The sequence below is a fragment of the Epinephelus moara genome, chromosome 16, assembly GCF_006386435.1.
Source record: "Epinephelus moara isolate mb chromosome 16, YSFRI_EMoa_1.0, whole genome shotgun sequence".
In the NCBI taxonomy this organism is placed as follows: Eukaryota; Metazoa; Chordata; class Actinopteri; order Perciformes; family Serranidae; genus Epinephelus; species Epinephelus moara.
In genome coordinates, this window is record NC_065521.1 from 17,459,763 (window position 1) to 17,473,564 (window position 13,802).

The 13,802-nt window shown below is 41.3% G+C and overlaps 1 protein-coding gene across 2 annotated transcripts in view; it reads right to left on the reverse strand.

Moving 5' to 3' along the window:
- soga1 (suppressor of glucose, autophagy associated 1) overlaps nt 1-13,802 on the reverse strand; it is a 132,652-nt gene that overhangs the window by 7,927 nt on the left and 110,923 nt on the right. For both annotated transcript variants that reach the window (XM_050064234.1, XM_050064232.1), the window contains exons 16-18: nt 5,603-5,758; nt 5,125-5,241; nt 1,290-1,354 (exon numbers count right to left, since the gene is read on the reverse strand). In XM_050064234.1, the coding sequence (XP_049920191.1) occupies nt 1,290-1,354; nt 5,125-5,241; nt 5,603-5,758 (338 nt within the window). The remainder of the gene's footprint in view (nt 1-1,289; nt 1,355-5,124; nt 5,242-5,602; nt 5,759-13,802) is intronic.

Consider the following 13,802-nt stretch of genomic DNA (forward strand, 5'->3'; position numbering starts at 1 on the left):
GGGAAAAGAGAGGCAAAGTCATGCTCTGATTTCAAGATGACAAATTAACACAAAGTTATGAAGCCATTTTGGACATTTTGCAAATAAAAAGCATTAATAAAACATTAAAGGAGCAATAAGTGAAATCCATCATTTCTAGATTGAAGGAATTAAAAAATTGCTATGTGAAGAACTAGAGGTGTAATTTCATCTGGAGTATAGCATGTATATAGCAATATAGTATGAGCAATGGCAGCGCATATTTTCGAAATGAAATGGCAGAGAGCGGAACGAAACTGGGGCTAACCGGTGCTTCCTCCTCAGACTCCACTTCACTCAGCTGCCCCACAGATCCGCTGCCTCTCCCACTTTAACCTCAATAACAATCCGGAGCTAGCTGGGAGCGGCTGGCGAGGCGTTAGCTGCAGCATGACCGGAGGGAAACACAGCCAGTTAGCCTCCGCTAGCTTCCCAACTAGCCCCAGCTCTCTGTTTGGATCCAACCGGAGCACCGAGCCCTGGTTTGTAATTCAGCTTAATGTGGGAAGAAGCAGCGGGTTTATCGGGCAGCTGAGTGAAGCTGGGTGAAGTGGAGGCTGCGGAGGAAACACCGGGATGGGTTAATGTCTGGAGCTTGAGTTATTAGCGGCTCGGTCCCAGCAATGGGTCAGGCGTTATGGTTGTGTTAAGTGCATAAGTTAGCCTGGCAGCCCAGCTAACATTTTCAATTAGCATTGTAAAATGTAGCCTCCCCGCGAGGCTACATTTTTGTAATATATTTGCTGAGATGGAGGCGAGGCTCAGTGACTAGAAGAGCTGATAGAAGCGCTCCATTGCTGTAAGTTACTCCAGTAGCCGGTGGCAGCCGACTCGGCTAGTACTAACACCGGGAGCTAACGTTAACGCTAACGTTCCTCCTCTTCTCCGTGAGTGAGAGCGATGTTTTAGCCTAGCAGGCAGCTGGCTCATGGGCTGCCCACGAGGCTAAAACATCGCTTCAGGTTAAAGTGGGAAGAAGCAGTGGGTTTAACGTTATCGGGCAGCTGAGTGAAGCTGGGTGAAGTGGAGGCTGCGGAGGAAACACCGGGATGGGTTAATGTCTGGAGCTTGAGCAGCCCGCGAGCCAAGCGGGCAGCCTGGTGAAGAGCAGAGGTAGAGGGAGGAGTGGCTCATGACACACTTTGTTTTGGTCTACAGGCAATGCACAACAGCAAACCTAGCGGTGAAACGATTTCGCTTTTTGCCCCTTTAAATATTCATTTATTTCAGAACATTTCCAGTTTCCTGTAAGGCAATGGTTTCATTGTTACCTTGATGATCCTGTTCCATTAGTGACGACTGTGTCTGCAGAAGACTCGCTGCCAAATGACTTTGACTGTGAGGATAGAAAAAAAAACACCTCAGTGAAAAGGAAACCACAGAAGTACCTTTTTTTTATTTTTATTTTTATTTACAGCTAATTTGCATTTTAAAGACCTGCACCGTCTGTGCAAATTATTTCTATAGCATTTTGCATTTCTACACTTGGAAGAAATACCCTGGAAGACATCCACTGTAGACACATTCCTTTCATTGCCATCCATTTCCTCTAGAGCTGTTTTGGCAGGAGGAAGTAGAGACTGACTAGTACAATCTATCTGTGGCAGACAGCATGCAAACACACATGGCCGTATACACACATGGATGGTGATGCTGAGTCAGTGCGTTTCACACTTGAAAGGTGATCTCACACTCTGAAACCATTTCCCCTCAGAGGAAAGAGACAGAGTGGGAGAGGGGAATGGGGACATCTGCAGATAATGTGCTTAGTTGTGCAGATACACTGATGGACTTTCACCTGCATCTCGTCAAACTGCAGAGCAGGCTCCCTGGGTGTGCACGGCATAATGACAGAGAGCTAAATGTACTCTAGTTCAGTGATTTCCAAACAGGTGTACTTTTACCCAAGGCGGTACTTCTGCAGTTGCCTCGGGGGGGGGAGGGGTGAAAAGATTAGAGTAGCTCAACTAATTGAAAAAAGGGAAATAATAATTTAAAAAAAAAATTCATCTAAAATTTACATGCAATTTTTAAAAGAATTCACATAAATAGAATTTATTTATAAGTAAAGATCAGACATGTAACGCTGAATAGCTTCAACTCAGACCCAACTGACACAAAATTCCAGCTACTTTTACACTAACTGGCCTGAAGGGGGCACTGCAGTCAAATATCAGAATTCTCTGACAGGCCCGACAATATGAGTAGAGTAGATAGGAGATAAGATTTGTGGGTGACAGAGCATGACCCAGACACACTCAGAGAGACTGAGACAGAGTGAATTAAAGTATGACAAGCTTCAGTCTCCTGCCAAGTTCCCAAAGCAGGACACGACCACGGCCACTTAATGGAAGGAGTGAGACGGGATCATACTCAACTGACAGGAGGAAGGAAAAGGAGGGGAATGGATGAGAAAGGGAAAGAAAGGACACCCTTGGACTGAAAACCTCAAAGGAAGCAGGCACAGTAGACAGGGGGAAAATGAGTACTGACCTACTAACTGTCTCTGGATCTTGACTCTGTATATATTTATGGAAAAACTAATGACCACTTTGAAACACTGATGCAATCCCTCCCAGACATGTTGCAGGAGCTTGGCAGTGGCTGCGCTGGTGTATAATCAACAGACTGGACTGACCATGTTTTCCTGGTGACCTCAACTTAACATTAAACTGCAGCTACAGTACAGTAAAGCAATAATACCAGAGACAGCGCTCCTTACTCACAATATGGCATTAACAGCTGTGTGGTTTCTGTCAACATCAGCAGAGTCTCCTGAGAGGAAAATACCACTCTACAGACAGCAGTAACACGCATTGTTGCTCTGTTTCGTCATTTCTAGCGTGGGTACAGTGAAGTTTTGACGGCATAGAAACTTTCAGCAGAATAAAACATGTCAGACTTGGTGTCAGTCTCTCAGAATCAAAGAGTGAGAGCTCTTTGTAAAACCATGTCCAACTATCTTCCAGTATATAAAAAGGTTTTTAAAAAGAGAAGTGCTGCTTTTTTTGAACTGGAAGAAGTCACTGTCTTGCTCCGAGGCGGTGTTAAGACCAAAAATAGCACTGCATTAAAAACACACCAGCAGCTGTGTGTGTGTGTTGCAACATGTGCTGGTGAGAGGATGAAATATGTCTAGTCTGAGATAAGACCAAGGGGTCTGAAGGCCAACGCAGTACACAGTAGTTTATTATACTAGGAGAGAGGATTTTACAACTTTGGTTAGTGCTCTATCATTTTGTCCTCTGTCTCAATGTTGTATCTGTCTATGTAACAAAAACATCTGCACTTAATATCGGATTTACAAAAAAACAAAAATATGTGAGACCTGCACTGGAGGTTGTTAAAAATCATATTAATTTCTCCTGTTCTATTTTCTTAATGCCATTTATGCTTCTTAGAGTGTAAGAGGATAAAACTAGGATATCTATACAGTAGAAAGACCAGAGAAAATAGAAAAAAAGGCCGCTTCTGCTTATGAGGGAGAAAACCTACCAACTACCAGAATACACTGCACCACACCAGACCAATAAATACTCCCACTGGCGGGTGACATAATTGTGAACATGTCCATTTGAAACAATGACGGCTGGTTGGCAAGAAACAATCTTGTATTACAGCTGAACGGTAAACTAAAACATGTGTCTGAAAATGTGAGGAAAGAAATAGGCAACTCAGTTACAGAAACATTTGATCAGCGCTGCCTACGTGTAAAGTTAGATCTGTTTCTTCGGCTTCCATTTTCCTTGAGCCGGAAACAGTATAGTGCCCACTTCCTGTCCACAAACTCACTATTACAGTTAAATACAGCACTAAAATATGTTTCTAAAAACGTTGTAGGCGAGAAATAGACAATATAGTAACATAATCTTGATATATATTCGATCAGCATTATCTAGTTTTACCGTTTGATTGAATTTCGGTCTGAATTTTTGAGAGCGCGATAGAGCGCTTCTATACTCTTTGTGTGCGTGCTGGTGGCATGGGTGGTGGACAATCAGCTCAGTCTTGCAGCACATATTTCTCAGTGGCCACTTGCAATATTGCACCAAAAAAATTCCCAGTGGCCCAAAAAGCACTTTCCCCATATGCCACCATTGTAAAAGAGATGTTCCTTAAATTGTTGAGAGGACACCTCGAACTGCAAACAAGGTCAATACCTAATCGTTTCATTCTAATTTTTTGAATTCATGGAGGTTTTATATTTGTAAAACTTAAAGTACAGCCTGGAGCTACAGCAACAGCACGAGAGCCAGTGAAATTCTGCAAGATGATGTAAATTCTGTCATCGAGTGTTTAGCTGGGGGGCGTGGAGGGCTATTTAGGCACTGATTAGATGGAGGGAAGTTTACCACAGTTCATTTACACATACTACCCAGATTGTTTTGATACAGTGCTGGTTGAAAATGTACAATTGCCCTTTTTAAATAAATCAAACAATGAAGCTTCAAAATACAAAAATAGTATTACAAATGATAATATATTGCATGACTTTCTTTAGAAACTGGAAGTTGTGCATATAATGGAAGGAAGCCTGGACATCACGTTGGCTTGAAGTGAATAAAAATGAGACCAAAAAGAAAAGCGTTACTAGTTAATTTGGCCAAACTGCAAAATTGTTGCAAATATTATAGCATAAATTGGGACGCAGCACACATTTAAATGAGCTTAGCTAGATGATGCTGTTTTTCATTGCTGGAAGAAGGAGGGTAGGGTTAAACATTTATTCAGTGTTCTCATTGAAATGAAGAGGCTGTTTTTTGTGTGATGCTAATTTCAGTCTGAACACAGCCTTATCATGATAGCTTTTGTTAAAATGTAATTAAATTTCAGAGAAATCTGTGAACACATCAAATGATATTGGACGTACTGGGACAAGTGTAGCAGGAAACACATCTGATCCAATGACTCGGTATCAGATGTCCTCCTTATCTCAGACGCGCACCCTCCTCTCAGATTCCATCATCCCAAGATACACCTGCTCCTTATCTCTTCTTCATCTTTTATATTTCTGTCTCCCCTACAAACACTCACTAGCGCACACATGCACACACGCGCACACACACACACACACACACACACACACACACAGCCCGCCTGTCATACCTTCCCCTGTTGTGCGGTGGCCTCTCCCAGCCTCTGCTCCCACTGAGCTCTCTCCTGGCCGAACCTCTCCAGCAGCTCCAGCTTCTCTCTGCCCCAGTTCCTCTCTCCAATCTGAAGCTGATTGGTCAGCAGGTGGGTCACAGCGGAGAGACAAGAAGAAGAGACAAAAGTCAGATCGATGTGCAGTGCACAGCACCAGAAATATGACAGCTGAATCAAAACACTGCAATGATGTCAGGAAAAACAACTCTTGATCTGACAAACACATTGAATAACAGACTCTTCAGTTCGGACAGATTTCCAAGGCACACAGAGTGATTTATCTCATTGTGTTGAAAATCTCCATCTAAATATTTAAACCACTTTGAGCCCGTCTGTTTCTACAGTTTGCAGATAACAAAGTTTTCTTTGTCCAAGTAAATAAAGTCACAGCCTGTTACCTTCCAAACCAGCTCGGTCCATTCACACACACATTTACCTGTTTAGTTAGGTCCATCACAGCTGCGTAGGACTCAGCCAGGAGGTGCTGATGTTCCTCACGCTCCCTCTTTAGCGCCACCTTCAGGTCTGGAGGATCCAATGCATCAGAGGCAGACAGAGCTGCTGTTGCTGCTTTGCCTGCTTTGGTCTCAAGCTGAAAAGAGAAAGGCAGAGAGATCATGGTAAATATCAAAATAAGTATGAGGGGTCTGTGAGTGGAGATCTTTCTTTTGTTGGCAAATTGAAAACTTTTATTAACTGTATGTTTGGTAAACATAAATCATGACTGTTAGAGAGGCTGGGTTTGAGTAAAGAAAGCAATATTGCAATGCAAAAACAGTGTTAGATAATAGAATACATACAAACAACAATGTCCTGTTTTGGATAACAAAGTTAAATTTGAATTTGAAAATGCACACGTTTATCAAAGTAAAAGAGCTCCTTATGTAGCAGGCCCTTTTTGAGTGTTAAAATAATGAAGTGTGAATGTATAAGGAGCATCGTCATATGATGATTTTACAAGATGCAAAATCTGCAAACCAAATATATCGCTATAGATTTATCTGAATAGCGCTTTTCATAAGATAGTTACAAAATGCTTGAATAAAGGGCAGTAATACAGATATACGGTAAAAATTAAAACCAGATAAATGACAAAATATTAAAATGTTAAGTCAGTTAAGCCTGTTATAAAGACATGACATCATAGTAGTGGAATAAAAAGTCCAATATCTTCCTCTTGAGTATTAAGTATAATGTAGCACAACATGGAAATACCCCAAGTTCAAACTTTTGCTTAATCACTGCCCTTGAGCAAAAGTTACTTTCCACATCAAACAGTTTTCAAGTTCCAGTTGAAACAATTTAGCTCACACACACACACACACACACACACACACACACACACACACACACACACACACAAATAATTACTAGTTACGATGACTACAACTATGACTTATTTGACCACGCAGAGATTTGTAATGGGAATTCCCAGCTGGTCCTCATGTTTCATCCTCACAGGTTTTTAAATGACCTCATCAATTTCCAAAACAACACCCGGAAAGGAGGCAGAGTCTCCACACAGATGAAAATCTTACGAGGGCTTACTGCTGCTCATTGAATGATGGTCACGTTCTGTCAGGGCATGATAAGGTATGGACAGAGCGTGGAAAGCTCCGTACTCAAGAGAACTTTTTCTCTTTTTGTTATTTTCTGCTGCGATGTTTCCCTCTTCTGTGCATCTAACCCTTTCTTAACCCTATCTTCATCCTTCTCACCCCCTCTCCCTCTCTCTTCTTCTTTCTCACCTTCTATTTCTTGCTCTCTTCCCCATTTTTTCGCTCTCCATGAATCTGGCCTGCTGTCACAGAGCCTGTAGGTGGGATCTCTTGAAATTTTTATGAGCAGCTCTGCTTTCCCTTTTCCTCTGTCTGAGCCTCATAGTTCACACAGCCGACACGACTGGGCCCATCATTTTGACAAACACACACACAGACACACACACACATACACACCCCAGACCCATCAATCCTCTCTCAGTCTGGCTCTGTGGCACTGGCATCCGTATATGGTGCTAATGGAAGTGTCTGGCAGCCAATCACAGCATAACACACGCACACTTAGCCCAGCTCCCGTCTCCTATGGCAACAGAGCGTTGCTCGTTAATGATGAACGTGGCCTAACGAGCCCCAATTCTTAACGAGGTTTATTGCTGAGGCGTTAAGAGGGAGGCGATTTTACTGGATGACTGGCATTTATTGGTGGATGAGACGTCTGGTTCACGACTCGCCACTCACCATTTAGCAAGTTCAATTACTTCTATTTATTCAACTAAAACCATGGTAGATTTATTAATCACATTTTACTAGAAACGCCCTAAGAGGAGACTTTAGGGCCTGGTTAGTGAAAAATCTGTTTTAGCATTAAAAAAATAACCCTTAAAGTCTTGTATTGATCAAATGTTTGCCTTCGCATTTGTCACATTCATCATGTGGGTTTTCCTCAAGTGTCTATTCAAAAGCAATTTTTCATAGACATGGAAAGAGACATAGAGAGTATTTGTAGGAAAACAAAGCCGAGAGATACTAACAACCCTGTGGCAACAAACACCAATTAAACCCACAGGGCTCTTTAAGTGGTGAGTGGGAGGTCAAGAAGAGTGAGTTAATTTTACTATCATTATCACTGTTATTATTATTACACCCATTAGAGAGTGTATGGAAATTACCACTCCTACATGTTCCAGCTGCTGTGATCTTCCTGTAGCATATTTTTAATTCAATACTAAATCAGGAATAATGCCTGAAGAGCAGAAGTAAGGACTCGAGTCAGGTGACTTGGACTCGAGTTACACTCAAGTCACAAAATTGCTGACAAAACTTGACAAAATCCAAAAAGACCTGCAAGTTGATTCGGACTCTTACACCAATGACTCATGACTTTGACTTGAGCCTTTTGACTTGAAAATACTCAAAACCTTTCCCCAAGCCCAAAGAATGCAAAGTATGTCATTTAAAAAGTGTGCCAGCAATCAATTAATTTCCCTTCATTTTTCCTGAATCAACTACCATTGACCCTATTTATTCCCAGCAGGTCAACACTTAATTCCCCAGATCTACTTTGTTTGAAGCAATCTGACAGCATCCAGAACAGAAATGCAACAACTTCCAACAAACTTGCTTTAACAAATAAGTTAATTTTTTAAGATATTTTTTTGGGCGGCTTTTTTTGTCTTTATTGAATAGGACAGATTTAGTGTGGTGGCGGAGAAGTTGGGTTGGAATCAGACCTGTGGCCACTGTGACAAGGACGCAGCCTTTGGTACATGGGGTGCCTTCTCTACCAGGTGAGCTAGTGGACACCCAAAATAAGTACATATTTTACATGGGATATTTTGTAAATTCAATATATTATTGGCATTACATTTGGTGAATATAATAGAATAGAATAGAAAGCTTTATTATCATATTAAATAAAATGCCACTCCATTAGTGCTTTTAAAGACAGGTAAAACAAAACAACCAGCTAAACATGACATAAACACAGCTATATATTAGTTATGACAGCAAATGATAACATTAAATATCAAAATTGTTTAGTGTTCTGTTGTTTAGTGTTTTGTTTGTTTAGTACATTTTGACTTGTTTAGGACTTGAAACTCAAAGTTAAAGACTTGGGATTTGCCTTGGGACTTAAGTGCAAAGATTTTTTGTGACTTGGTCCCACCTTTGCTGAAATGTGATTTGCTGTTTGTCTGCTTGAGAAGTGTTGACCCTTAGCCGCCATAATAACAACTATATAAATAACACTGAATCAGATCATTTTAAAAAGAGAAACTATGAATTATGATGACAAAAATAGTCAGGTATGTGGAATTAACCATACATGTGCAGGTGCTAAAACAACCTAAAGAGTGCTACACACATCACTTTTAAGAGGATTCACTTGTTTTGTGACAGAGATTTGTTACTAACTTTAACATTAAAGTCATTTTTGTTCATAATTAACTAAAATCAATGGTTTTAATAACAAGATATGGAAAAAGGAGGAGTGGGGATGAAAACTTTATATAGATACTGCACTGTAGTAGACTGTTAAGATAAATGATCTGATAACAATCAGTTATGTTTATGCAAACAATACCACTGTTTAGTGCAATAGTGGCTCACAGGGCATTATATGCTATTGTGGGCAGCACATCATTTGCCTGCAGCACATTTTTACCGCAACACAACAGCTCATTTGATTTTATCTGTTTATGTTATCAGTACCTCATACCAGCTGTTAATTCTAGGGCAACCACAACAGTCCTGAGAGACAAAATGTGTGCCAGGTTTATAAATAAAAACACAGCCCAGATATTATATAATGCATACAGATGTTAAATATAGCAATGTAACTAGCTGATTGTGTAGCAGCTCCATATTTAAAACTGAAGCTCTGGAGTCCTGTCGCAACCACAATCTCGCCTTTTTCTGTCAGTGGCTGTTAATAAATGTTTTCTAGTATGTCTAAACAAACTCTAAAAAAATACCCAGAACATTTAGCCCACAGAATATTAATATTATTTTGCTAATCAGAGATTTCTTAATTTACCTCTGACTTTCTCAGGTGGGGATCTCACATGGGGACTCAAATGCTGATTTATTTTGACAGCATGTACACACCAATGAGAAACAGAACTACATGTGAAAAAGGAAGATGATGAACCAGATTCACAGCTGATTTTAAGGTGGAGAAAAAGGCCGCTGGTTAAAAAAATCATTCATTCAGAGCACATCAATGATTCAGAGTCTGAGCTGGGGATTGTCTGCACATGGTTCTCAACATGGAGGTGGCTGAGCTAACAGTGCTAACAGTGCTGACAATGGCAACAGTGCTGGCAAAGATGATGGCATTAACCTGGGGAGGAACTGCTGGTAATTGCTGTATGAGTGCAGTGCAGAGCAGCAGTGATTAGCTAGGCAGTGGAACACACACAAGGACTCCTGTGCACTAACATGCACATGGGCTGAACCATATACCACAACAAAGAACAGAGCAGCTCGGTTTACAACACACACAGAGGGAGCGTGGCTTCATTTCAGGATGCCGTTCTCCACTATATCTTTATATAGCACGTGGTCAATTCCTGCTATATAATTCCTGCTATATTAAGGAAGCAGTGCCTAAGATTTAAGGCAATTCAGTGGCGTCTAGTGGTGAGGATTGCAGATTGCAACCAGCTCAAACTTCTCCAGGTTAGGATTCCTTCGGTGTTCATCATTCAGGAGGTTTTTAATGGGAGCCGAAATCTGCAGAGGTCTCTTCTTCTCAAAACAATCGGACCAGGCGATTAAAACTGGTAACATCACTGCAAGCAGTCTATGTTACACATCACAGAAGACAGTTGCAAATGTATGTGTTGTACATTTACGTCTCTGTTGTCTGAAAACACAAATAATCATTGTTTTTCCCAGCCGGCTCCTTTATCATCATCCTCCCGTCATGAGTGAAATGGATTCAGCAGATGTGATGAGCAAGCAATCAGAACTTCCAGCTGCTCACAACAGGTGTTTGTAACATGTCCCACAGTCACGATGGATGACTGATTAAGGGCGAAAAAAGCAGGCAGTGTTGTACAGCATGCTTTCAAGGCTTTGGAAATCATTTGTACTTCACTGATGGCGTTTGTTTATCAGGCTGAGCGGCGGAGAGAATTTCCTGTCAAGCGACGTGACAGGTAGGACAGTGTTTGAAATTGATTTGACTTGTTTGACAAAGCAACAGCTGGAGGAGCCGCTGCACACTGCCAGGACGCCTGGCACCGATGTGGTTTGGTGGGCTAGTGAATATCTACACACACACACACACACACAGGGCAAACTGATGGCATACTTTACAGTGTGCATTGTTGGCAGAGAAGAGATTGGATCCAGCTGTGGCATCTAGGCCAGGGTAACACACCCATACCCACACACACACACACACACACACACACACACACACACACACACTTTATAGGGCAGAAAAGAGATTAATGGCATTAAGGTGTTGCACAGATGTTAATGTTTCTGTTCTAATTTAACAAAATTTGTGATAAAGTGCAACATAAAAAATGAAATTCATATTTGCGTGTGCGTCCACATTCAGCATGTTTGCACAGCTCGATATGATTAATGGGTTTCACGCAGAATGAATCGCAGCCAGTTGATTCGATTCTTTGATTAAGCCACAGAGGTTTGTGCGCAAATTTAATCTCATAAAAACCTGCCGCTACATCACATTTAGAGAAAAGCAGAACGTCTTATCTCTTTGTAACGCCGCTCGCGTTTCCCATTGGCTGCCAAGAGATGCTGCCAAACCAAACAGAAGACAAATGATCTTGCACCACAGCGCGAGGGCAGAATCTCTCTGATCATGACGGTGATTAATGACTTTGTGTCAGTGTGTGAGTGTCTGTCTGTGTGTGTGTGTGTGTGTGTGTGTGTGTGTGTGTGTGTGTGTGTTTTTGGGTTTCGGTGTTGGTGTGGACCAAAACACATTCTTCATATTGAGGGCATTTACTACTTTACAAAGGTCCATTTCAGTTTTAGAGGCACTTTACTGATTTTCAACAAATGAACTGTGGTAAACTGCCCTCCATCTTGTCAGCACCCAGGTCTCCCTGCTGTAAGATGCATCACGCTGCCGTTTCCGCTGGCTCTAGGACTGAGTGGCTCGAACTACACACCGCCACCACACAAAGGGTATAAAAGTGGATCGAGAGAGATAGACGCCCTTCTCTCACTCTCTCAAAGTCAGACCAAACAGATTAAATGGTAAAACCAGGCAGTGCTGATCAAATAAAAACCAAGATTGTGTTACTGTATTACCTATTTCTCACCTTTAGTTTGAAGAAAGGTATTCACACATCCAACTGTCTCAGATGCATGTGCATTGGACAATATCACTTTGAACAGAAAATCCCGCACCCTGCACTTGCTCAGCTTCATAATTTATTTGTAAATCTAACATTTCAATCATCCTGGACCTTCGTCGAGAGTGTTGAACACCATGATGGTGTTCAACACTCTCGACGATGAACTAACTCGCGTTAGGTTCGGTACAGAGACGCCACAGAGACACTGTCATGGCGCGCTTGGTTTCCGAGCACCTATTTTTCAGGGAGTTCAACTTCTGGAACGCAGCAGTGCGCACTGCATGTCATGTGATGAGGAACAACCAATCACAGCTGGCAGATATCTTTCCCTTCTTCTGTAAATATCAGTTTGTAATAAATATGGAAAAGTTGATCATTTTTGTGCAGAGCTGCCAGACCTTTTCATTGGTCCCACAGACCACATTCACACGAATGATAGGCCTACACACAAACAGCGCCTGGAAGAAGATCAGCTCCTGACTCAGGATTTCAGGTAAATCGGCTACGACACAATGCGTGTTAAGATTGCTTAGCAACCTCAGATGTAACCTGCCGCTGTGCTCTTAAAAGCTGGCTCACAAAAGGCACAAAAGCAGCACCAAGCGCTCGACCTTGTGTTTTCCAGGCGGCTAAAGACGTGGCATGTGTACAACCCCTTACGCCACCCACCAGCATGAGCGTGTATTTGTTGTAGGTTTTCTGCCGCTTGAGCTAAAGCAAATGCCACAGTTCTTTTCATCTGTTTTCTCTGGTCATATAGCACCAATTTCAAAAGCATTTGTGTCTTTCTACTGCATAGACAGCCTTGTTTTATGAAAAGACAGTCTTTCCTGTAGATTAGAATTAGCATTAGCATTAGGCTAAAGGAATCAGATTCTGGTTAGGGATTAAAGACATATCTATATACGTTAACCTACTGAAAAACTATCACATTGCATTGAACAATTTCTCTTTAACATTCCATATAATTTCATGCTTGGTCCTTCTCTAAATGTTTCTTGACTTATATATGCATTTAATTATGCATTTAATCTCTAATCATTTCTGGTGTACCTGATATGTAATACCTTTGTGACTGGTTGTTGCAGCCTGTGGCTGTAATATAAAAATGCTGCCAAACGTATCATTTGTTTAATGTTTATCACTCATCTCTGACTGAACTATAGCTGCTTTTGTGATCAAGTTTGTGCTCAAAGTGTGCAGCACTTAAAAAGGAAATTAGATTTCATGCTCTTGTGCACCTGTATTACAGTTATGTAAGTAGATTATGTGTTTATGATTAAGTATAATTTACTTTCCGTCTACCTCAGTCAGTGACTTCCTTTATTTTCCAGACTGCCTTTTAACAAACTCAGTGGAACAGGAGTTAATTTGTTGTATTCAGTAAATGAAGGAAAACAAGAGACACAAAAAGGCCTTTTTGGTGCTGCATTGCATTCTGGTATATTCCCTGGATCTTCTTTTAGACTGCTTTAACAGTTTGCAACTTTTAGACTCAATTTTGGCAGCTGGAAATGTCGCAACACAATGCTACAGTGTCATCCTTCCCTCCTTTTTACCTCCTACAAAGGTTAAACTAAGGTGAGGTTGCTGTGGATGGCGTAATTTGCTTTCATGGTTTAGCAGGTTTTTAAGTCATGTTGTAAGAACTTAATGTTGAAATAAAAAAAACATGTTTTTGCAAACAGACATGCTTCAGCCTGTGTTAATGCTGCTCGTGCTGTTTCTATTAGGGACAAAGGTAGACCTGCAGGTTTGGTCCTGCCCCAAAATCTACAGTAAGCTCACATTTTGT